At 39.7% G+C, this 23,029-nt stretch overlaps 1 protein-coding gene across 7 annotated transcripts in view; it reads right to left on the bottom strand.

Annotated features, from left to right (window-relative positions):
- Window positions 1-23,029, bottom strand: part of TTC27 (tetratricopeptide repeat domain 27) — a 184,497-nt gene that overhangs the window by 67,662 nt on the left and 93,806 nt on the right. For all 7 annotated transcript variants that reach the window (XM_055089104.1, XM_055089105.1, XM_024118808.3 and 4 more), the window contains exons 11-12: window positions 12,919-13,014; window positions 10,172-10,294 (exon numbers count right to left, since the gene is read on the bottom strand). In XM_055089104.1, coding sequence (XP_054945079.1) covers window positions 10,172-10,294; window positions 12,919-13,014 — 219 coding nt within the window. The remainder of the gene's footprint in view (window positions 1-10,171; window positions 10,295-12,918; window positions 13,015-23,029) is intronic.

Genomic DNA, 23,029 nt, shown 5'->3' with positions numbered 1-23,029 from the left:
ATCAAGAAGATAGAATAGTTACGAGTATATACACACCTAACAACAGAGCCCCAAATTACATGAAGCAAAAACTGACAGATCTGAAGGGAGAAATACAAATTCAACAATAATGTTTGGAGACTTCAAAATCCAACTTTCAATAATGAATAGAACAACTATACAGAAGACAGAAATAGAAGACTTGAACAATGCTATAAACCAACTAGACCCAACAGACACTTAAAGGACACTCTGTCCAACAACAGTGGAATACACATTCTTCTCAAGTGCACACAGAACATTCTCCAGAAGATATACTATATGTTAGGTCATAAAATGTCTCAATAAATCTGAAAGTGTAGAAGTCACACAAAGTATATTCTCCAACTACAATGGGATGAAATTAGAAATCAGTAACAAAGAAATTTGAGAAATTCACAAATATGTGGAAATTAAACAACACACTGTTAAATAAACAGTAAGTCAAAAAAGAAATCACAGGGAAATTGAAAACACTTTGAGATAAATGGAAACAAATACATAATATGCCAAAACTTATGGGATGCAGTGAAAGCAGTGCTTAGAGGAAAATTTACAGTTATAAATGCCTATGTATCAATAATAAATAGTATCAATTCTGGGTATTTTACCCACTGGAAGATGGGTGTGGAGGGCCAGAGTGGGGCAGCTTCCAGAAGAAGGTAAGAAACACTAGAGCAGTGACTCTGCTTAGTCTAAATTGGCCTCTTTTTTCCTCAAATTCCTATCCCACGTTTCTTTAGATAAGTCAATTCTTTCTCCTTGAGCACTTACACCTCTTCATCCTGCCGACAGACTTATCTTCTCCAAGGGCAATGCTTGCAGGCAATATATCTGCTCTCTTCAATTAGTCACACCCTCAGTCTTCCTCACTCTCTCCAAAATGTTCTATTTTCTCTTCCCTCCTCCACTTATCCACTCAACTTATATAATTTGTTACCAAATAAAGAACTACAAAAGATGTGCCCAGTGAACATAAATAAAGCACAAGGGCTTGTAATATCACTTTTGCAGTGTCAAAATGTGGGTGGTCAGAAATCGTCACAGAATGTGAAAAGCTTTGGTATTTCTGGCTTCCCTACTGGAAAACACAGATGTATGTTCTTACACAATACAAGAAACTTGTCATCTTAACATCTATGAAGTAGGTAAAAATACATTCCCCAACATGCAAAGGCATACTTCAAGTGGCAAATGGCTGCAATGAATCTGGGGTGCCTACAGGAACCTGCAAACCCCAAAGACCATTCCCTTACCCACACATATATACATATCTTACATATCTATTTTACTTTGTAATTCCACACAACTAATTACTATTCTTAATACAACTTGACAGCAATGACTAGGCACAGTGAATCTCAGCATAAAATTAAGTCAGCCAAGACTTACACAGAACCTTATGAATTATGGCTGGAATAACACTCTCCTTACTTTACCAGGAAAACCTGCAGTGCTTAGAGCAAGGTCACTCACTCAAATGCCCAGAGATTCTTGCCAATTATTGAGAATGAATAAAGTAGGCTGGCAATTGAACATACAAAGGAAGGAGCCACTCCTCAACTCCAGCCAGTTAGCACAATAATATGGGAATTTGCCCCAATGTTTCCACATCATTTGATTCTTTAAGAGAAGAAATCTAGATTTTTAGATGAAATTGCCTGAAAATGCTTACTCTAATTTTTTTTTCAAAATACTACGTAAACCAAACAAAATACCTCTTGCAACTTCAGATTTAGAAAATTAAACTCCCACCCTACAGTGGACATCAATTGCTCTTTTTCCTGCTCAGCATCCATTCTCTGATCTTCTGATTACAGAACTCCTCTTCCCTGAGGGGAAACCATTCCATGTGATACAGGTAGGACCTATCAGAAGCAAGGGCACATGCCTCAGGCAGTTCAGAACTTTTCTGTTACAGCCATGGAATTGACTGTATTTTTCCACTGGGATTACTAACCTTGAGCTTCCAGGGGCCATCTTGTCTGGCTCTTGGAGAGATAACATTATCTCAGCCCCTGGATACGGCTATCACGATGGGTCTACTAGAATTTTCAGTTGCATGAACCTATAAATTCCTTTTTTTGCCTAAGGTAGTATATGTTGGTTCTCTTACAACCAAAAGGTCCCTAACATGTCCCTAGAAAACTGTGTTGCATAATTCATTCTATAGACTTTGAACAATAAGAAGATCTGTGAGGGACTTCCCTGGTGGCGCAGCGGTTAAGAATCCACCTGCCAGTGCAAGGGACACGGGGTTCGAGCTCTGGTCTGGGAAGATCCCACATGATGTGGAGCAACTAAGCCCATGTGCCATGACTGTTGAGCCTGCGCTCTAGAGCCCGCAAGCCACAACTACTGAGCCTGCATGCCACATCTACTGAAGCCCGCATGCCTAGAGCCTGTGCTCTGCAACAAGAGAAGCCACCGCAATGAGAAGCCCGCACACCGCAATGAAGAGTAGCCCCCGCTCGCCGCAACTAGAGAAAGCCCGTGCGCAGCAATGAAGACCCAACTCAGCCAAATAAATAAATAAATAACAAATTTATATACAAAAATTAAGATGAAGAATTAGATGTGAAATGTACCTAGCATTTTGTCAGGCACACAGTAAGCCCTAAACTAATGTTTGTGTTTATTCTCAATCCCTCCACTGGCAAACCAGATTGGAAAGCAAGATGCTTGAGGCTTCACTACTAGGAAGAAGGAAAGGAACTTGAAACAGCTTCTAGAAACATTAAAATTTTCTATAAATAATCATACTAGTCAACTGTGTACAGTTTCTCCAAAGATAGAACTGCTGTTGTCAACTGTTAAACAGGTGTTTATGTAACCCAGGTGTTCATGTAACAGGACTGGAGGAAGTAAGGACAAAGGGGAAAAGTACCGATGCTACAAGGTTAAAGCTGAATTTTTCCACTCAAGGCTGATTTCAACCAAACATCAGTTTTTTATGAAAATGTGTAAAATCACAGGAGGAGGCCCTGGAGATCTCAAAGAAAGAATCTGTACAACATACAAACTGAGTAGACTGTTGCTTTATAGAAGGATAGCAGTGGGAGAAATATTTTGCTGGCCAAGTAGAACTTGGAATCTACACACTTCCATCTTAGCATCCGTCACATTATACTAAAGTATTCTGCTCACAAATATCTGCACTATCAGACTATAAGCTCCTTGGAGGTAACTTTTTTTCTCAGTCTCATCTTTGGAATACCATTGCCCAGCACACAGCAGGTATTCTATAAATGTTGGATGAATTCAACTGAAACTAACACTGAAATCACAAAGGGCTTCAGATTCTAAATAGAGACATAAAAGATTCTTCCTATTGAGAACAAAGGGAGAACATTTTGGGGACATGCTCTGGCTGACATGAACACTGAGCATGACTAAATTAGGAATGATCTAACAACAAGTTAGTCCTAGCAAACAGAGAGGTCATACAGCAGAATCTGAGTTTCACAGGCCCTTCTCACGCAAGTGATCACACCTAAGAAGTGACTCTCGTTAGGACCAAAAATACCGAGGAGCAAAACTGACAGCCTGAGTTCCGTACCCTGGTGATGTACCTTTTGATCAAACAGTCCAGTGTTGAGAGGTAACTGCGAATTTTAGATATATGCAAGAAAAAAGTTAATATAGTGAAAAATATGCCATATTGGGACTCACATTTATGAAGGTATATTTTTCTACAAGCTGTTATATGGGATATGTGGGTTTGAAGCAGGGACCCTATCCTAAGCACACTAGGATTCTAGGAAGCACCCTGTTAGAGACAAGGCCCTGGGTTTGGGGTAAAGAATATGGGTGAAAGTTCAGTTCAGTATCTAATAAAAAGAAAAATAAAACATTTCAGGAAAATTATTCCTACTTGAGTCAGAAGGAATTATCAAAACAAACTGACCTTCTTGGCTGCGATTTGGGCCTTGATTTTGTGAATGAGCGGAAGGAATTAAAAATCCTAATGTGCGATAAGAGTGGCCCTCATCTGACACTGCATCTGGTCAGTATGTAGGTAGGGGAATTGGTAGACCAACAACTACAGGAAGCTCTCCCGGCAAAAAAATGAAGGTGGGGAAATGAGCTCTAGACCCAGAGATGGTACTAATTATAACGAGTGCATTTGAGGACTAAAGAAATGACAGAATTAGGCTTAACAACTAGAGGTTTGCTCCAAGGGGACCAATAAATGGCAGGCTAAGAATTTAAAGTCATATTATGAATTAGATTTGGCCATCTGACAATAGCTTCAGGTTTTTAAAAGTGTGTGTGTGTGTGTGTGTGTGTGTGTGTGTTGTGCGTATAGCTCAAACAACTTTGGGCATAGTCTAACTCAGTCTTTTCCTCTGAAGCACAGAGGAAAATGGATTCTAATTTTTACTACTGCAGAGACTGGTTCTCAAAAACAGGGAGCTGGACCACTGGAAAGGTGCTCTACTGCCCTTGACACAGTGAATGGGACGAGAGGGCAGAACTAAGAGAGCAACAAAGAACCTTGTACTCTTATGGCTGTCACATACAATCCTTCTAGCAGAAAGGCGGTTTATCCCTAGCCTACATTCTTGTTCTGTGAGAGGCAACTGAGAGGTGAAAAGTACAAAACACTTCATCTCACCCCAGTCGCTCACTCCCCTTTTCCGTGGGGTGATGCCTAGTCTTAGATTCACTCTCTGACTGAGCCAACTATTCACTAACTGCTCTTTCCATTTATGTGTGTAACTGCACCACGCTCTGGCTTGATTTTTCAAAGGGTACCTGCCAACATAAATATTCCAGGTCCAAGATAAAACAGAATAATTAAAAACAGCCCTTGTTATCCAATTAGCTGATCATCTCCTATTTGTACACCAAGTTATATTTTCAGTTGTTTTGCCTATCTTCCTCATTCAAGTGAACACAACAGGTTTTAACTTACAAACTGACCATCAAATTTTAAGGGATTAACAACAACCAGGATGGGGGGCAGGTGCTGGGGAAGCAGTGTGGGCTTTAGAGGAAAGGAAGGTCTGAGCTTGGATTCCAAAATCTGCCACTTACTTAAGACTAATCAGTAGAGTCACAAAACCAATTCATACTTTGTAGGTTGTTACAAATATTAAATGACAGTGATAAAATAATTCTATAAAGAATGTAGTACATAAAAGGCTCTCAAAATTGCATTACATAATAACAGCATGCTCACAGTATCTTAGCATCTGCAGAGCAAAAATAAAAGTTCTTGAAGGCTCCTATTTCTATTCCTAAAATTAAAAGGTGGAAATGGGAGGGGTGAGATCTCATAATTTGTTTTTGGAGAGAAAATATATAGCAGGGGTTGGAGAGGTATCTTTCACCACATGTAAAGTCCATAAGGAGTGTCTACGTGGAGATTTGCTTCAATGCAATCACAATTCTATGAACACCTACTAGTCATTCATTCAGCAAATATATTTAAGTTCTCCCTAGGCTCCAGGCCTGTGCTAAGTGTTGGCGAGACAGCTATAAATAATACAGACAAAAGTCTGGTTCTTAAACAGCTTACAGTTTAGCAGGTGAGCTAAGCCAGCACATGAAGGATAAGAGCACTGTTGGGTGTTGTAGGAGCACACAGGAGAATATCACCAAATCTTCAAGGGAGATTTCAGGGAAAATTCACTGTAGGAAGCAATCACCCAAGAGACATGTGAAGAATAAGGAGTGAGCTGAAGGAGGACAAGTTCTAGACAGACAATAGCATGTGCAAAGGTTCTGAGGTCAAACAATACTGAAAACTCAGGAATTATAAGTAGTTTAGTCCTACCACAACTTTGGGTACAACCTGGATGAGTGAGTACAAAGGGGGACAAAGCAGAGATAAAACAGTAGGTAGTGACTTCGCTGGTGGTCCAGGGGTTAAGTCTTGGTGCTCCCAATGCAGGAAGCCCGGGTTTGATCCCTGGTCAGGGAACTAGATCCCGCATGCCGCAACTAAGATCCCATGTGCGGCGACAAAGACCCCGCATGCCACAACTAAGAGCTGGCGCTGCCAAAATAAATAAATAAAATTTTTTTTTTTTTTTTAAAGAGTAGGTTGGGCTTTCCTGGTGGCGCAGTGGTTGACAGTCCGCCTGCCGATGCAGGGGACGCGGGTTCGTGCTCCGGTGTGGGAAGATCCCACATGCCGCGGAGCTGCTGGGCCCATGAGCCATGGCCGCTGAGCCTGCGCATCCGGAGCCTGTGCTCTGCAACGGGAGAGGCCACAACAGTGAGAGGCCCATGTACCGCAAAAAAAAAAAAAAAAAAAAAAAAGAGTAGGTAGACAATGCAGTTAGCAAGGTAAGCAGGAGTCAGATCACGAAGTAAAGACCATTCACGCTAAAGAGCTCTGAGTTAATCCTGGAGACAAAGGGAAGTTCCTGAAGAGTCAGAACATGATCAGATTTGCCTTTTGGGAAGCTTGCTCGACTGTAGTGTGAGAAAAGAACACGTGGGAACTCTCTTAAATCATATAAAGAAACTATCTTAGAAGAAAAAACCCCAAAACCCCAACCAAATGTTAAAAAGAATCTCAGCTGTTTTAGAAATAAAAGATTTACTTGGGAATTTATAGGAAAAAAATGTTAAAGCCCAAAGGCTACAAGGATCTGCAACTGTAGCATAATGAAAGATAAGGCTCTGCATCTCAGGTAAGCCTTGTTTCCTAGAAACAAGAGAAAATAAGAGAGGTCCCAACCTGAATCTCTCCACTTCCTTCCCCGCTGCCCTCTCCAGGCAGCTTACGCCTGCTCAGTCTTTGTCTTTTCACTTATGGACCCAATCTGAGCAACAAAATAAAAATTTTGTTATAGAAAAGCCTTGGGGAAACTGCAGTCAGTGTGCCAAATAACTTTAAAAAATTAAATGCTAGCAGATGAGAACCAGTTCTGACCCCAAAGTCAAGCAAAACTAATCTTAGCTATTTTGCCAGTGGTCATTAAATAACAAGAATTTCTGTAGGTAGTTTCTAAATTAGAAAGTCTGAGATCTTACTAGTGGGGTGCAAACATGAGCACCAGAGCACAATAATTAGACTTAGATACTTTTCCGAATTTGCCTTTTAAAAATAAATTATGCCATTAAGCACTAAATGCAAGGATTAAAATATTACAAACTTCTACTTAAATCAAAATGTGGTGACAACTACTGGCACACAACCAAATACTAAAAGAATCTTAGCTGTTTCAGAAATAAAACATTTGCTTCCAACTTGATGCAAACGTTTTTAGGGTCTATGATTAAGCTGATCTGTAAATACAGCATAAGAAGAACAGGTAAGGGAAGTCTTTTTTTTTTTTTTTTTTTTTTTTTTTTTTTGCGGTACGCGGGCCTCTCACTGCTGTGGCCTCTCCCGTTGCGGAGCACAGGCTCCAGACACGCAGGCTCAGCGGCCATGGCTCACGGGCCCAGCCGCTCCGCGGCACGTGGGATCTTCCCAGACCGGGGCACGAACCCATGTCCCCTGCATCGGCAGGCGTACTCCCAACCACCGCGCCACCAGGGAAGCCCAGGGAAGTCTTGTATGTGGCAAATAAAAAGCTAAAATCAAGATTTTGAAGGATGTTTGGCTGTAACTCACAAAAGACTTGACACAAAGTAAATGACTATACATTCCTAAAAATTAAAATATGCACATTTTATAGAGTGATTAAAAACGTAAGAATTTATCATTATTATAAGACATTTCTTACAAGGTTATATGCAAATTTAAAAAATAATAATACCACAACTACTTTAGGAAACATAGTCAAATCCATTCCATAGTCCATCCATCCAAAGGAATGGACTCATTATATTTTTTCTTTTACAATAAGAGAAAGTCTCTATTTCCCATACTTTCTAAAAATAATTAGATAAATTTAATATTTCAAAATGTGCTTTGGGTATTTGTGATTCACCAACTTGCTTAATTATTTCAAAAATCACTATTTTAAAAACTTCCATATTTTTATATACAGCTATTATTTATTTGTTCACTGACCGACGTGAAGAATGATGCAATGGGAACTACATCAATGGTATCCTGGGAGTCAAGATACCATTCATTCATTCATTCATTTCTTTGTTAAACAAATATCTGAGTACTAACCTGTGTGCCAGACAATGGGCATTGAAAAAAATACTTAAGTCCCTGAAGTAACATAATACTATATTTCATCAAATTTGAGATGCCATCAATTGTAAGACTAACTCTTAACTAATAAAGAAAAAACGCTTTCAATTAAATTATGACACGATGCCTTGGATGAATCACATCAGCCTCTCAGTGCTTTGATATTTTTTAAATCTATTCAGAAAAATTTGGCAATTTTTCCTGCCTTCAATACACTGCTTGACATTTTAAATGGCAACCATTTTTTCACAGATCTCAGTACAAAACACAGTTTCATTTACTTTGGGCTGTCTTCATTTCTTGGCTGCCATAATGCATTTAGTGTTATTAAAGAAAAGTAAATGGAACTGTGATGATTTTGCCAATGGCACATGTTTACTTCACTAATGCTAAATTACATCTCTTGACTTTGTTTTGGTCCTTTACCGTGTGTTCAATAACTTTGTGTTTCAATGCCATAGCATAATGGAATCTTTTTGAAGATATCTTAAATGGCAATTAAACCCAACATATGTAGAGCTGACATTGTGTACATAACTCAATTGAAATGATTATACTAAATATAGCTACAACTAAACTTGTAAAGCACAAGCAATTACAACCTGGCCAAATGGCCACGTGACTGACAGCGACTGACAGATGCCATCAAGCGACAGATATATTCCAAATTCAAAGACGTTAAAATGTGAAAAACATTATGTCTTAGAATCAGTAATAGCAGCAAACACTCACACAGCACTATGAGGAAAGCACCATTCTATGTAGTTTACATACGTTATGTCATGAAAACCTGTAAGGTAGACAGATAATGTGCCTCTAGATGAGGAAACTGAGGCTTGGGGGCTGGGGGGTGTTTGAGTAACCTGCCCCAATATCACAAAGCTAGCACGTGCCAAGGTTAGCTTTTGAATCCAGGAGTCTGGGCTATGCTTTTAACCACTACGTCATGTGGTCTCTTAAGTTATTAATCAATAACTAGCTTTGTGACCTAACCCGAATCGCTCGAGACTCCTTTCCTTACCTAGAAAAGGAGGAAAATGGAATGGATGATTATGGAGCCCTTTCCCAGGATGAAAATATTATAATTCTATAATCTTCTACAGTAAAATGTTATCACCATGGTAGTCTCTCCTTAACCCAATACAATTCAAAGACCTTCACTGACATTAGTGATTAGTGAAAGGAATGTAACTTTTACTATTAGTCTAAAATACACACATTGAGAAAGGTATTAAGAAACAGACACACATGTACCACCATTTCTCTTTTTCAGGGTGACGGCAAAAGGCTGACTGTAGACACAAATGATCCAATTTGTGGGTTTTACTCTGCCTGTGTACTACATTTATGATAGAAATGTAGCCATTTAAAATTTTAATCCAAAATTAACAAATGATTTCAATGTGTCCATTGAACATATACACACTGCATAGTCCTTTATTCTTTAAAAATTCTTTTCATTTATGAGGGAAAAAACAATAGATTAATAACAGATGCAAATATGGCAACATTTCTCTCTTGACCCAATTTAAGGGTGGAATTAAATGTGCATTACACACTTGACAACTCTTCGGCCCCAAGGCAGGGTGGGTTGTCACACCCTTTGGATTTTCTACAGGCCGAGCCAGTTGCCCTCCCTCCTAGGTAACCTTCCTTCAGACCCACAGCCTCTGATCATAAGGCAACACAGTGGTGCTTAAAATAATTCCTAATAGTTCATTTTGAAGTCGTCTACAGAAGGAGAGTTAATAAAGGAAAGAGATCACAACTTGCAATATGCTTAAAGCTTTCATTATTTATTCACAAACATCAAATACTGTATCAGTTTTGGGCCTTGCTTTTCTCTTTTATATACACATACACATGCAGATAAAATAATCTGCCCCAATGGAAATCAGAGAAAACATTAAAAGGATTTCTGGGGAAAAAAGTGAAAAAAGGAATATAAGTGAACTGGTGGCAAAAGTAGGCTTAAAAAACAAGTGAGAAGATGCTCAAAGATGAAAGGCCCTGGCCAGTACACAGAATTTTACTATTACATACCTTCCCATGCTGCCCAGCTCTTTCATAACAAATGACAACATCTTCCCACATTTCTAGCTTCTCAAATATCTGAAGGGCTGAACTGGTGCATCCCAACTCAAAGAGTAAACTTGCAAGCTGGCGCTAGAAAATCAAGTTAAAATAATGAACAATCCTTTTCACAAAGACAGATTCCTGTTCCACTTGTAGGTATATCCAATCTGCCATTTTAAGCATCTGCTTACTGTATTAAATGCCTAATTTCTATAATTCAACCTCTACTAATTAGAAATTTGCAATCATTCAATACTTACCTTTACTTTAGCAACCTCTTTAGAGGGGGTAGGGAATTAAAAAACAATTTAGGAACTGTTCAAACACTCAATATATCAATTTTTTCCCAAGAATTCAGAACTTAAAAGGCAAAATCTGTATCTCTTCTTCATTACCTAGAGATTCTATATACGACAATCTCTGTTGTAAAGGTGATATCCAATAAATCAATTTTTAAAACTCTAGTTAGAATGGCCATTATCAGAAAGACAAGAGATAAGTGTTGCTGACGGCGTGGAGAAAAGGGAACCCTTGTGCACTGTTGGTGGGAATGTAAACTGGTGCAGCCACTACAGAAAACTGTATGGAGGTTCCTCAGAAAACTGAAAATAGAACTACCATATGATCCAGTAATCCCACTTCTGGGCATATAGTTGAGGAAAATGAAAACACTAATTTATTTTAAGAACATCCTAAAAAACTTAGCTACTAATTTCCCAGTCCTTGGCAGATAAAAGGGTGCAAACTGTGGTAAGGTGAGTGAAGCTTAAATATATTCAAAAATAAACATACTGTATATTATAAGTGGTCCAACCTGCAGGAAAAGAAAAACAATATTAAAAAGGTTTAAAAAGTAGGTGAGACTCTTGAATAAGGTCTGGTTTCAAAATTCAGTACATATTTAAGAGTTAAGAGGCTAATGGATATGGAATATGCAGGACTAACAAACTTAGAAAGTAAAATGAAATATGCCTGAAAATTATAAGCTAACATATTATCGAAATAAATAAAAGGGATGGTCCAATTCTTCTGTATCCCATGAAATACAAGAGAATTTGGCTACTTTAGAATATGTGGTTGGACATTTTCAAAACCTGAACATAGCATGTGGGAGCTGGAATAAATCTTAATGCTCATGTAGTAAGTAGTTTAATCTTTTCATTTAATAGGTGAAGAAAGTTATGACATCTAAGCTGATACGATCTTTAGCTAGCAGTAAAGATGAATTCTCTTTTTATAATAAACTATGCTGTTATTTCTTGATCTTTAAAAATAATACATAAAGATACGGTTACTCCCTATTATGAAAGAAAAATGATTTAATTTCTTAATGAAAGAGGATGTTTATCTAACTGCCCAAATATCCTAAAATCCACAGCTTCCTAAGCAGGTAAAATAAACACTTAGCCTACATTCTAAATTTATTTGAACAGTATTTAATTTTCCTAATGCTTCTGTTCAGAAACAGAGTAACAGCTACACCCTCAACAGACATGTTTTGTCCTAATAACAGTCTGAGATGTTTATACACCACAAATCACACAGTACAAAGCACTTAAATTTCACAGATCAGGGTCAAAAACATGCCAAAAAGTTCCAGTTTTTAGCACCTTCCTGATGAAGAAGCTACTCCTTTTGAGATGATATAACAAAGCTTTTTTTGTGCCTATGTTTTACTGAGACGCCTTCAATAGATAAAATGAATCCCAATGTGTAATAAACCCCCTCATTTACCCTGTGCTTAAGAATATAACCTACTCTCTAAGAAATCTTATGATGGAGATTCTGAGTCATTGAATTGTGGGTTGGCATTTATAATTCTAAATCACTACCTATGTGCATAATCCACAAGAGAGGACAGGAAGCTGGTTAAAATGACAATAGTTACTAAATCATCAAGAAATTCCTGGCTAGCATCATTTAACTCCACTAAGCCACTCTGCACCATAGCTTTCACATCTGTAAAATGGGGCTATTTCACAAAATTGTTGCAATAAAATAAGATAATGTGTGTGAAAGGCAGAACAAAATGTGTACCTCATAATAAATGTGCAGTAAAAGCTGGCTGTTATTATTTGGTATAATTACAACCCAATGGAGATACAGGAAAGGAGGTAAACGACTAAAAGTTGGGAAACTAGAGATGTAGTTCATGAACAGCTATATGATCAACATTGGAAAAGTGTAGTTAATTGCACTGGGCCTCAATTTTCTTTTCTGTAGAATTAAGAAACTGGACCACATATCTTAAGTGGCCTTCAGTGCTTAAAATTTTACAAAATAGAGAACCGACGCCTCTTACACAGGAGAACCATGGCGTGGGAGCTAAACGAGGTATTCTCATAGCATTAGAAAGAGGATAGTAGTTAAGGGTATCTCACAATATCAAGTATCGAATAAGTGCTTTCCTTTACATTTTGTACACAACTTGCTTAAAAGGTTCATTCTTTAGCAGAAGGTCCTTAAAGGGCTTTTAAACATTGAAAATGAAGACTTCTGTGGTTCTAGTTAATCTAGTTTAAATTTTTTTTTAATGTTATAAAAGTCTAATATCACTTTACTCAAATAGCAGTTTGAAGTAACTGGCAATCCTCAGCTAGATACTTTTATTCTTTTCACTGAAATATTTGAAAACTCAAACATAAACATCTAATGCGTTTATCTTTCAAATGCGAAGTATTTTCCATACCCAATGACAACAACAACAAAAATACCTGAATGGCCCAATGAGGTGGCACTTGACAGCAATAGAAAATCTTCAGACGTTCCAATACAGACGTAGTCTTATCTTCAAATTGGTCTGCAAGAGCCTTAAGAGCATATATCATAATCAGAATCTATATGTGCAATAACTTTTTAATATAAACAAGATTCTTATTGCAAGTTACACAAACACATATAAACAATAAAGAACACAAGTTACTTTGATAAGGTGATGGGCTATGTGAATTTTTTTCTTGAATTTCATTCCTTTTTCTTTTTAATTTTTTTTCTTTTTTTTTATTTTTGGCTGCATTGGGTCTTCGTTGCTGCGCACAAGCTTTTCTCTAGTTGCAGTGAGCAGGGGCTACTCTTCGTTGCAGTGTGCGGGCTTCTCATTGCAGTGGCTCCTCTAATTGCAGAGCATGGGCTCTAGGAGTGCAGGCTTCAGTAGTTGCAGCATGCGAGCTCAGTAATTGCGGCACGCGTGCCCTAGAGCATGTGGGCTTCAGTAGTTGCGGTACATGGACTCAGTAGTTGTGGCACGCGGGCTTAGTTGCTCCACGGCATGTGGGATCTTCCCAAACCAGGGATCAAACCCTTGGCTTCTGCATTGGCAGGTAGATTCTTAACCACGGCACCACCAGGGAAGTCCTTGAATTTCTTTAAATGTTTAAAAAAAACTTTAAATTAATCAACATTTATGTAAATCTGTACATTTAAAACTTACCAGGAAAATAGTTTTTTAAATTGAGGTTTCCTATAATAGTTCTTTCAAAGAACTAGACTTATTTTTTTATTTTTTTATTTTTGCGGTACGCGGGCCTCTCACTGCTGTGGCCTCTCCTGTTGCAGAGCACAGGCTCCGGACGCACAGGCTCAGTGGCCATGGCTCACAGGCCTAGCCGCTCCGCGGCATGTGGGATCCTCCCGGACGGGGGCACGAACCCGTGTCCCCTGCATCGGCAGGTGGACCCTCAACCACTGCGCCACCAGGGAAGCCCAGAACTAGCCTTATTAATCAGCTTTTTAACTTTTTTCTAAGAAAAACTGTTCTTCAGCATATCTATTTCACAGCCATACTGTCACTGTGACAACGGCACTTTCTAACATAAATCAGAGAAAAATTACATGACGAACTTCATTTAGGAATTTTCTAACGAATAAAGTGAAATCAAAGCATGTGTCTATGTGATCACAGAGGGTGAGTTCTCTTACTCTTCAGCAAGAGAGACACAGGGCAGGACGTTCATTCACGTGAGAGCACCCTTAAGGTGCAGCGGACAGCTTCACCCTGCATGCACTGAGGAATCCCTCTGCTGGTCTGAAACACCTGCGCTTTGTACTAAGTAAATGAACTCGATCGAAGAGGCTACGTCAAGAAGCAGACCAACAGGACCAAGATGGCTGACTCTGAGAAAAGGTACCAGGTCCAAATGCAAAGCCAAAGGCTGGCACTAACTGGCAGTCACATAATGAGTCATCACAAGATCCCACATATTCAGCATCAAAGTGAATGCAGACGCTCTGGAGTCCTAGGCAAATACACAGACAGCAGTCCCATTACCGTGATCATCTTCACCTGCCTCCTCATTTGCCATACAGTACGCATATATGTTTTTTCTGTTTTATATGGAGACCTCTCAACTGTGAATTATCATGACCTTTTTTGCATAATGCAGCGCTCAAATTTTCTTTTTTTGGCAATTGACTAGTTTTCACAGGCCTGTCTTATAAGGATTAGATGGCAACAATACAGCAATGTTAATTTTCTGATGTTAATACACATATTGTAGTTACGTAGGAGAGCGTCCATGTATTTGAGGATGATGAAGCACTATGTTTCCAACTTACTTTCCAAAACTTCAGGATACAAAAGACAGTTGGTCCTGTACTTAAAACTTTTCTGTAAGTTTGAAATTTTTTTCAAGTTTTTATGAAATTAAAATTGAAAATTTCAACAACAACAACAAAAATAAGAGGTAGCAAGTTCAAACTTCCTCAGGAGAAAGAAAAGGACAAGAATCTAACAAATCCCACTATAAGTAAGAGGAGACCAGTTGCTGAGCAGGGGAACTGCTCCTCAACTGGGGGAGAAGGGAAGTTCTCTATATTATAATAGGTGGGAGATATATTTGTTAGTCTAAGAATATCCTGCAGAATGAGAAACACTCATTACATCACTTCTTTGACAAACCAAGATGTTATTCAATCAAATCAGTCAGAACAAATTGAGTCATAACCAGACTCCTAAACCATCTTGATCAAAATATTTTTAAAGCTTTCTGGCCTTACTTCAGAGAAACTTAATAGCAAAAAGGTTGCCTGCTTCTGCCCAAAGCTATTTAGTTGTAGGAGAGAGAGAAGAGAAGAAAAACTTCTGGCTAAATACATATGGTTACAATACATAAATAGAAGGTTCACTGAATTATTTCATTAAGGGGGGCAACTTTTCCCTTTTAACAAGTTCTTTTTCTTCCTTTGCAAAGAAAAAATAAATAATGCTTATTTAATAATTAAAAGCCAAAAGCAACATCCCAACATTTACTTTTATGAAGTCTGAATTACACGCAAGACATCTGATTTTCAAACAAAACTCATGCTGTTTGCCGTACTTACTGCATCTAGCTAAAACGTATTAATCAGTGCTCAGTAAATACTTCCTGATTTATTAATAAACAGATTTATTATGTATTTCAGATACTCTCAGATACTTTTAGATGATCTCAGAGTGTCTCTGGTACTCTCAGATATTCTCCAAAATGTCAGAGACCACCAGAGAGAGCAGGGAATGAACACTTATTTGAATCTGATACCATAAATAAGCCCCTGTACAAGTACAGCCATGCTTTATAAGAACGCAAATAGGCCATGTGCATGATAAAGATTAAAAACAAAATTCTAACCTATTTTCACTCCTGCACAGAATATACTTCTTCCTACCTTAAATATGACAACCACCTATAGATTCACCTACCAATAAAACCAAGAACATCAAATTAATTTGTCTATTTCCTCTACTGAATTCAAAATACTCTCTTATTTGCTAACTCACTCCAAATACAGGGACTTATTTACAATTCATCTCTAGGTTTTTCAGAGCAGGATTATTTCTAGTGACTCATTCTGGAATAATCCCATTATAGTCAGATGAACTGGAGTCCTTTACAAGAAAAAGAGTGCTGATAGGTGAAGTGGCCTGCATGCTGTTCTAGGTCAACCTCCAACAAGCAAGTCATTTAAACACAAAGGCACTCATCTACAAAATGATTTTCTAAATGATCTTTTGCACTCCAAACACTCTGAGTATATGGCTTTATCAAAAGAGTATTTTGTTTAATTTCAAGCATTTGAGGAGGTTGCTAGTTTCAGGTACCATTAGCCCAACACAAGTATCAGGTTCACTCCTCAGGGGCAAACTGTACCAAAGCAGTCTGGAAGACAACGGCAGGACATTAAGTCCTAGGAGAATGGGACTGAATGAACAGCAAGCCCAAGCTTCTACCATGTATATGTGTGTGTGTGAACATGGACAGAAACAGTAAGCTCAGAGACAAACTGGCACTTTGTAAGGTTTCACACACCCCCAGAAATTGAGGTAAATGACCTCTAAAGCAGTGTCCTACCCTTTCACTTGGCCATTTTCTCTCTCCAGTTTCTAAATTTCATGTATTTCACAAGTGAAAGTCATGGGCACTTGGTCATAAGTTAAAACTGGTATGAGAAGTTGTCTTTAAGGGAAAATGGTAACGTCAAAAATGGAGAGAGAGAGAGAAGTGAATATACCCTAGACCAATCATTAAGAGTTAAAAGCAAGCAGAGTGTACGTAGGAGGGTGACCGAAGAAATGTGGATAAACGGGAAAGACGATGAGTAAAGAGTAAGGAAGAGTCTAGGGCTCAGTCAGGAGGTGGGGGGAGAGCCAAGTCACAGAAAATCCGGGTATGATAACTGCTGGGAGACACCAAAGATGACCTCATGATGTATAAACTACTGTGATATGAAACTGTTTTCAAGTTTTAAGACTCCCTTTTAATGTCTTTTTCTCCCCAAACTCCATCGCAAAGCATTTATACTTTGAGTGTCCTTTGAGACAACGTGCTTGTGCATATGGATTCTCTAATCCCAGACAATAACGACTCTCGAGCCTTCCAGGAGCCACGGTACCAGAGGTCAGGAGGTACCTCTAAGGAATGGGGAATAAAAGAATAAAGTCCTGGAAAACAATGATGGGCCCTCTCTTTTCAATGCTCTGTTTTCAGTAGAGAAAGAACTTCCCCTCCAAAAAACTAGAGAAGATCAAGACTACATTTTAAAATTAGCACATGGAGAATGATTTAGTATAGAAGGACAATTCTGAACAAGGTCTGGTATGATTTAGACTTTATTTATGTGCTCGTATCTAAAAGTATGGCACACATATCTTCAAAAGAACAGAGCTAGTCCCTAAGGACCTACACTTTCACTGAAGGCTATTCTTTCTTGCTTGCATGATATCAAAGTGTTTATCCACTTTCTGAAGAGCCAAGTAGAAATTAGCTGATAATCTAAAAGGTATGATTGATCATATGCCAAATCACCTTGGTTTTTGTGCAGTGTGTGTGTGTGTGTGTGTGTGTATGTGTGTAGGAGGGTGGGATTTATTATAAAAATATGTACTTAATCAAATATATCCAACAGTTGGGCTGAACTGCTCTCTCTGATAGGAGTCTGCAGTCATTCAGCCGTGATTCAGAGTGGTGAAGCTAACTGCCACCTCAAACTCCCAAAGCCCAAGAAAATTTCTAATAGGAACAAGGGGAATGAGAACCAAAACCTATTAACACACCTACTAAGTATCAACAGCACCATTAAACCTGTTGTTAGTCAGTTTTATCTTGTGTATAGGGAATTGCAGGGAATCAGAGAGATTAAAAAAATGGCTTGCCCAGGCTTCCTTGGTGGCGCAATGGTTAAGAATCCGCCTGCCAATGCAGGGGACAAGGGTTTGAGCCCTTGTCCAGGAAGGTCCCACATGCCACCGAGCAACAAAGCCCACGCGCCACAACTACTGAAGCCCACACACCTAGAGCCCATGCTCCGCATCAAGAAAAGCCACCACAATGAGAAGCCCATGCACTGCAATGAAGAGTAGCCCCTGCTCACCGCAACGAGAAAAAGCCCATGCACAGCAGCAAAGACTCAACTCAGCTATTCATTCATTCATTCATGCATTTATTTTTTTTTCAATGGCTTGCCCCAAGTTTAAAGCTATGAAATAAGTGAGCCTGTCTGATTCCAAACACTAAGTTGACAGCTTCATTAAAACCTTACCTCCTGGGCTTCCCTGGTGGCGCAGTGGTTAAGAATCTGCCTGCCAATGCAGGGGACACGGGTTCGAGCCCTGGTCTGGGAAGATCCCACATGCTGCGGAGCAACTAAGCCCGTGAGCCACAACTACTGAGCCTGCGCGTCTGGAGCCTGTGCTCCGCAAGGGGAGAGGCCATGACAGTGAGAGGCCCGCGCACCGCGATGAAGAGGGGCCCCCTCCTGCTCGCCGCAACTGGAGAAAGCCCTCGCACAGAAACGAAGACCCAACACAGCCAAAAATAAATAAATAAATGAAAAAAAAAAAACAAAAAACAAAAAAAAAAACCTTACCTCCTAAGTGGAAATTATCAGAGCTGTGAAAATAAAAAGCAGCTTCTCACTGGAAAAATACTGAGAACTCTAATTAACTGAGTTTTTCCCCACCTAATCCCATAATATGGGAGTCAGGGTGTGGCCTGGCCAAGATCTTTGATCACTATTTCCTGTTCCAAAGACTTATGTGTTGGCTGGTAGGAGCTGGGTCTACTAATGGGGGCTAGGAGAGCCTAGATGTCTTTTATGATTCCAGACAGAAGAGACGAACATAAAGAGGGAGGCTTCAAGGAAGCCCAGACAAGGATCTTGGAACATTCCCCTTAGTCACACCTTAGCAGTTCTTAAACCATTTCGTTTCAGGACCTCTTTATATTTATTTTTTAAATTAATTTTTATTGGAGTATAGTTGCTTTACAATGTTGTAGGACCTCTTTAAACTCTTATAAATTATTGAGGGACTCCAAAGAGCTTTTGTTTGTGTGGGCTATCATCTATCAATATTTATCACATTAGAAATTAAAACTGAAAAAAATTTAAATATTTATTAATCCATTCTAAAAGAAAATAATGAATCTATTACATTAACATACATAATATGTTTTATGAAAAATAACTATATTCCCCCCCCCCAAAAAAAAGTCTTGAAAAGATTGGCAATGTCTTGGGAATTCCCTGGCTGTCCAGTGGTTAGGACTCCGAGCTTCCACTGCTGGGGGCCCGAGTTCAATTCCTGGTCAGGGAATTAAGAACCTGCAAGCTGAGTGGCACAAAGAAAAAAGTAAAAAAAAAAAACTGTCAATGTGTTACATTTTTGCAACTCTCTTTAATGTCTGGCTTAATAGATGACAGCTGGCTTCTCACACCAGCTTCTGTAGTCAATCTGCTGCAATATGATGTTTTGGTTGAAATTTATGAAGAAAATTTGGCCTCATACAGATAGGTAGTTGGAAAAGGGAGAAGTATGTTAACAGCTTTTTCAGTTAATTGTGCATATTATTCTTTGATACTACGTCAAAATTCAAAATGTGGTAGCTTCTTAGAGTTACCTGCAATGTGGAATTTGAAATTCTATCAATGAATGTTTCCCTGTTACATTAAATACTCTGTTACAGTAAAATCCACTGGTCTAAAAAAAAACAAAAAACAAAAAACTTCTCACTGATGTATCTTGAACTTTGAATGGATCTTTTACCCATGCTTGATTTTTCACATCATGCATTAGTCATTTGGAAAATGTGCAGATTTACAAATGTTGACATATTTCATATAATATTAAAAATTGTATGCATTAATTTCACCAATAATCTCACAAGAAAACTCTCAGCCCAGTACTTGAAGTATTGGAAAGCTGTCAAATTCATAACTGCATATAAAAGATTTCTAAAAGTCTCATTTTTTTTCTTAAAAGCTCAAAATTTTATCACTGGTAAGAAACACTGTCAATTATTTTCCTAGAAGTGATGAGCTCACTTCATTCATTTTTGAGAAAATTTCTGCCAAATACCCAAGTATGAATACCCATAGTCTGTCAATAGTTCTTCTTAGTAAAAACAGTGTTTCCTGGGAAAAGCAGCTCGCTTAGCTTTTCTTGAGACAACCACTGTACTTCAGCACACAGCACAAGTGTTTCGCAAGTACTTCCCAGTACATCACGTAGAATATTAAAAAGCACGCTGTCAAGGATGAAGACTTAATAAAATAATATTTACTGCTTTATCAAAGACATTCATAAACAAAACTGTCTTGGGACTTCCCTGGTGGTCCAGTGGTTAAGAATCCACCTTCCAATGTAGGGAAACATGGGTTCAATCCCGGGTTGGGGAACTGAGATCCCACATGCCACGGGGCAACTAAGCCAGCATGCTGCAACTACTGAACCCACGTACTCTAGAGCCAGCGTGTGACAACTAGAGAGCCTGCGTGCCACAACTACTGAGCCCATGCACTCTGGAGCACGTGCGCCACAGCTAGAGAGAAGCCCGTGTGCTACACGAAAGATCCTGCGTGCCACAACGAAGATACCGCGTGTTGCAACTAAGAGACCCGACGCAACCAAAAAATAAATAAATAAATAAATTTAAAAACAAAACTATCTTTTCTTTTTTTTTAAGCTAAAAACTCGTGGTGGTGAAGCACAGGAGGACTACCAGCACAGTATGGTGTCCTGACCTTGATTCCGCTTAAGGGGCCAACAGTTTGACCCCCCATTGCTTCTGCTGATTCAGTATCAACACAGTGACAAGATAAATAGTATCTCAATATTGTTGTGAAGACAGCTGTGACCCTGGACACTCTGAAAGGTCTGAGGAGCCTCGGGGCTCCACAATCACCCCCTGAGAACTGCTGCCTGAGAACTGGGAGATGCACAATCTCTCGTGCCTTCCCCAGACGCCGCCCACCTCCAACCTTCTCCCACAACCTCTCCAGGGGGACCCTGCTTAGTATTTAAGGCAATACTTAGAAGTTCTCCTTTATTATCTTGTCTTAAAAGATTAGGAAATGAGAAAAGTCAGTCTGTTTACAGCCTGCAAGTATTATAAGAGTGCAAAGAATATTTATTAAAACTTAAATGAATGCTTTAAATTCCCAGTATTATCCTTTCTAAAAAAGTTAAAGTAGTTAAGTCTACTAATAATTACACCTACTTTCCTGAGCACTCTCAGTCCAATGCAAAGCCTCTGTTCCTCAGCAAGCTCAATTCCACCTGGCCCTCGTCTGCAGCCCTCAGTAACACTCACCTCTAAGGTTCCTTCCGGCACCCACTCCCCTGTTAAATCACAACACTGGCCTCTAGGCCTTGGTAAATGCCCTTTTAGTCTCTGTTCTGTTTGTACTTGGATGTAAGACAGGAAAATATCTGAAGCTACAAAAGATTAACAACCTGCCTCTGTCAGGGGCAGTTTCTTCCAAACGTACCCATAATCACCACCCTCACCAGACCCTGAATTTCTGCAGGCTGGGCTGAAGAGCTATATACATATATATATATATTTTTTTTTTTTTTTTTTTTTTGCGGTACGCGGGCCTCTCACTGTTGTGGCCTCCCCCGTTGCAGAGCACAGGCTCCGGACGTGCAGGCTCAGCGGCCATGGCTCACGGGCCTAGCTGCTCCGCGGCATATACATATATTTTTTAAATTCATCTATTTTACTTTTGTCTGCATTGGGTCTTTGTTGCTGCGTGCGGGCTTCCTCTAATTGCAGCAAGCAGGGGCTACTCTTGGTTGCGGTGCGCGGGCTTCTCATTGCGGCGGCTTCTCTTGTTGTGGAGCATGGGCTCTAAGTGCGTGGGCTTCAGTAGCTGTGGCACTCAGGCTCAGTAGTTGTGGCTTGTGGGCTCTAGAGCGCAGGCTCAGTAGTTGTGGCGCACGGGCTTACCTGCTCCACGGCATGTGGGATCTTCCCGGACCAGGGCTCGAACCCGTGTCCCCTGCATTGGCAGGTGGATTCTTAACCACTGCGCCACCAGGGAAGTCCCATGAAGAGCTATATTTTAACAAGCACCTTGGAAGTGGTTCATATGTTCAGGCAAGTTTGAGAAATGTTGTATAAGGCTCTTAAGATGTACACGGGGTGCTGTCCCAGGAAAAACCAATGTGTCAGTTCAATCAACACAATCTGACTCTGTCAAAGACCTTCAGTGTGCCCGGATTGGAATGTGACTGAAGTTAGCATTTAGTGCCTTTAGAAGTGTGCTTTAAGTGGGTGTACTTTATTCCATTCCACTAGTAAGTTTCTCTGCTGTTACTGAGTTTTCACTGTTCTGTAACTTTCTAGGTTTTCAAAATATTTTTTTAACTATTAACAATATTTTATGTTGTTTATCACTTCTCCCTTCTTTTATCTCGTTTATGAACTAATTGTTGCCTATATTTTTACTAATCTATTATCATGAAACTCACATCCTGGTTCAATCCATCAGCCTCTGTCCAGGCAGCCCCCTTTCTTGGCCTTAGCAGAAGCCAGTTTCACTCACCCAGGTGCACGTTCTTTTCCCACAGAGGACTGTATCCTGATATTGTGTACACTCCATTTCCTCCTCCTTTCACCTAAACTGTAGGCCTTCAGATGCTGAGTTCTGCAACCAAACCTTCCTCACAAAAGCCTCTATTCGCTTCTTCCTGCCTATGCTGGTTCAACCCCTTCCCCCCAGATGATGCCACGTCTTCCACTGATATCTTCTTTCTCAGAGCTTCCCGAGAAGAATACAGCATGGTGAATCAAAGCATGGACTTTGGGGGCTTCCCTGGTGGTTCAGTGGTTAAGAATCTGCCTGCCAATGCAAGGGACACGGATTCGAGCCCTGGTCTGGGAAGATTCCACATGCTGTGGAACAACTAAGCCCGTGTGCCACAACTACTGAGCCTGCACTCTAGAGCCCACAAGCCACAACTACTGAGCCCAGGAACCACAACTACTGAAGCCCACGTGCCTAGACCCCATGCTCTGCAACAAGAGAAGCCACTGCAATGAGAAGCCCGTGCACCGCAACGAAAAGTAG

Source organism: Physeter macrocephalus, chromosome 12, assembly GCF_002837175.3.
Source record: "Physeter macrocephalus isolate SW-GA chromosome 12, ASM283717v5, whole genome shotgun sequence".
In the NCBI taxonomy this organism is placed as follows: Eukaryota; Metazoa; Chordata; class Mammalia; order Artiodactyla; family Physeteridae; genus Physeter; species Physeter macrocephalus.
The sequence above is the reverse complement of the archived record's forward strand: the minus strand, read 5'-3'. Positions and strand labels throughout refer to the sequence as shown.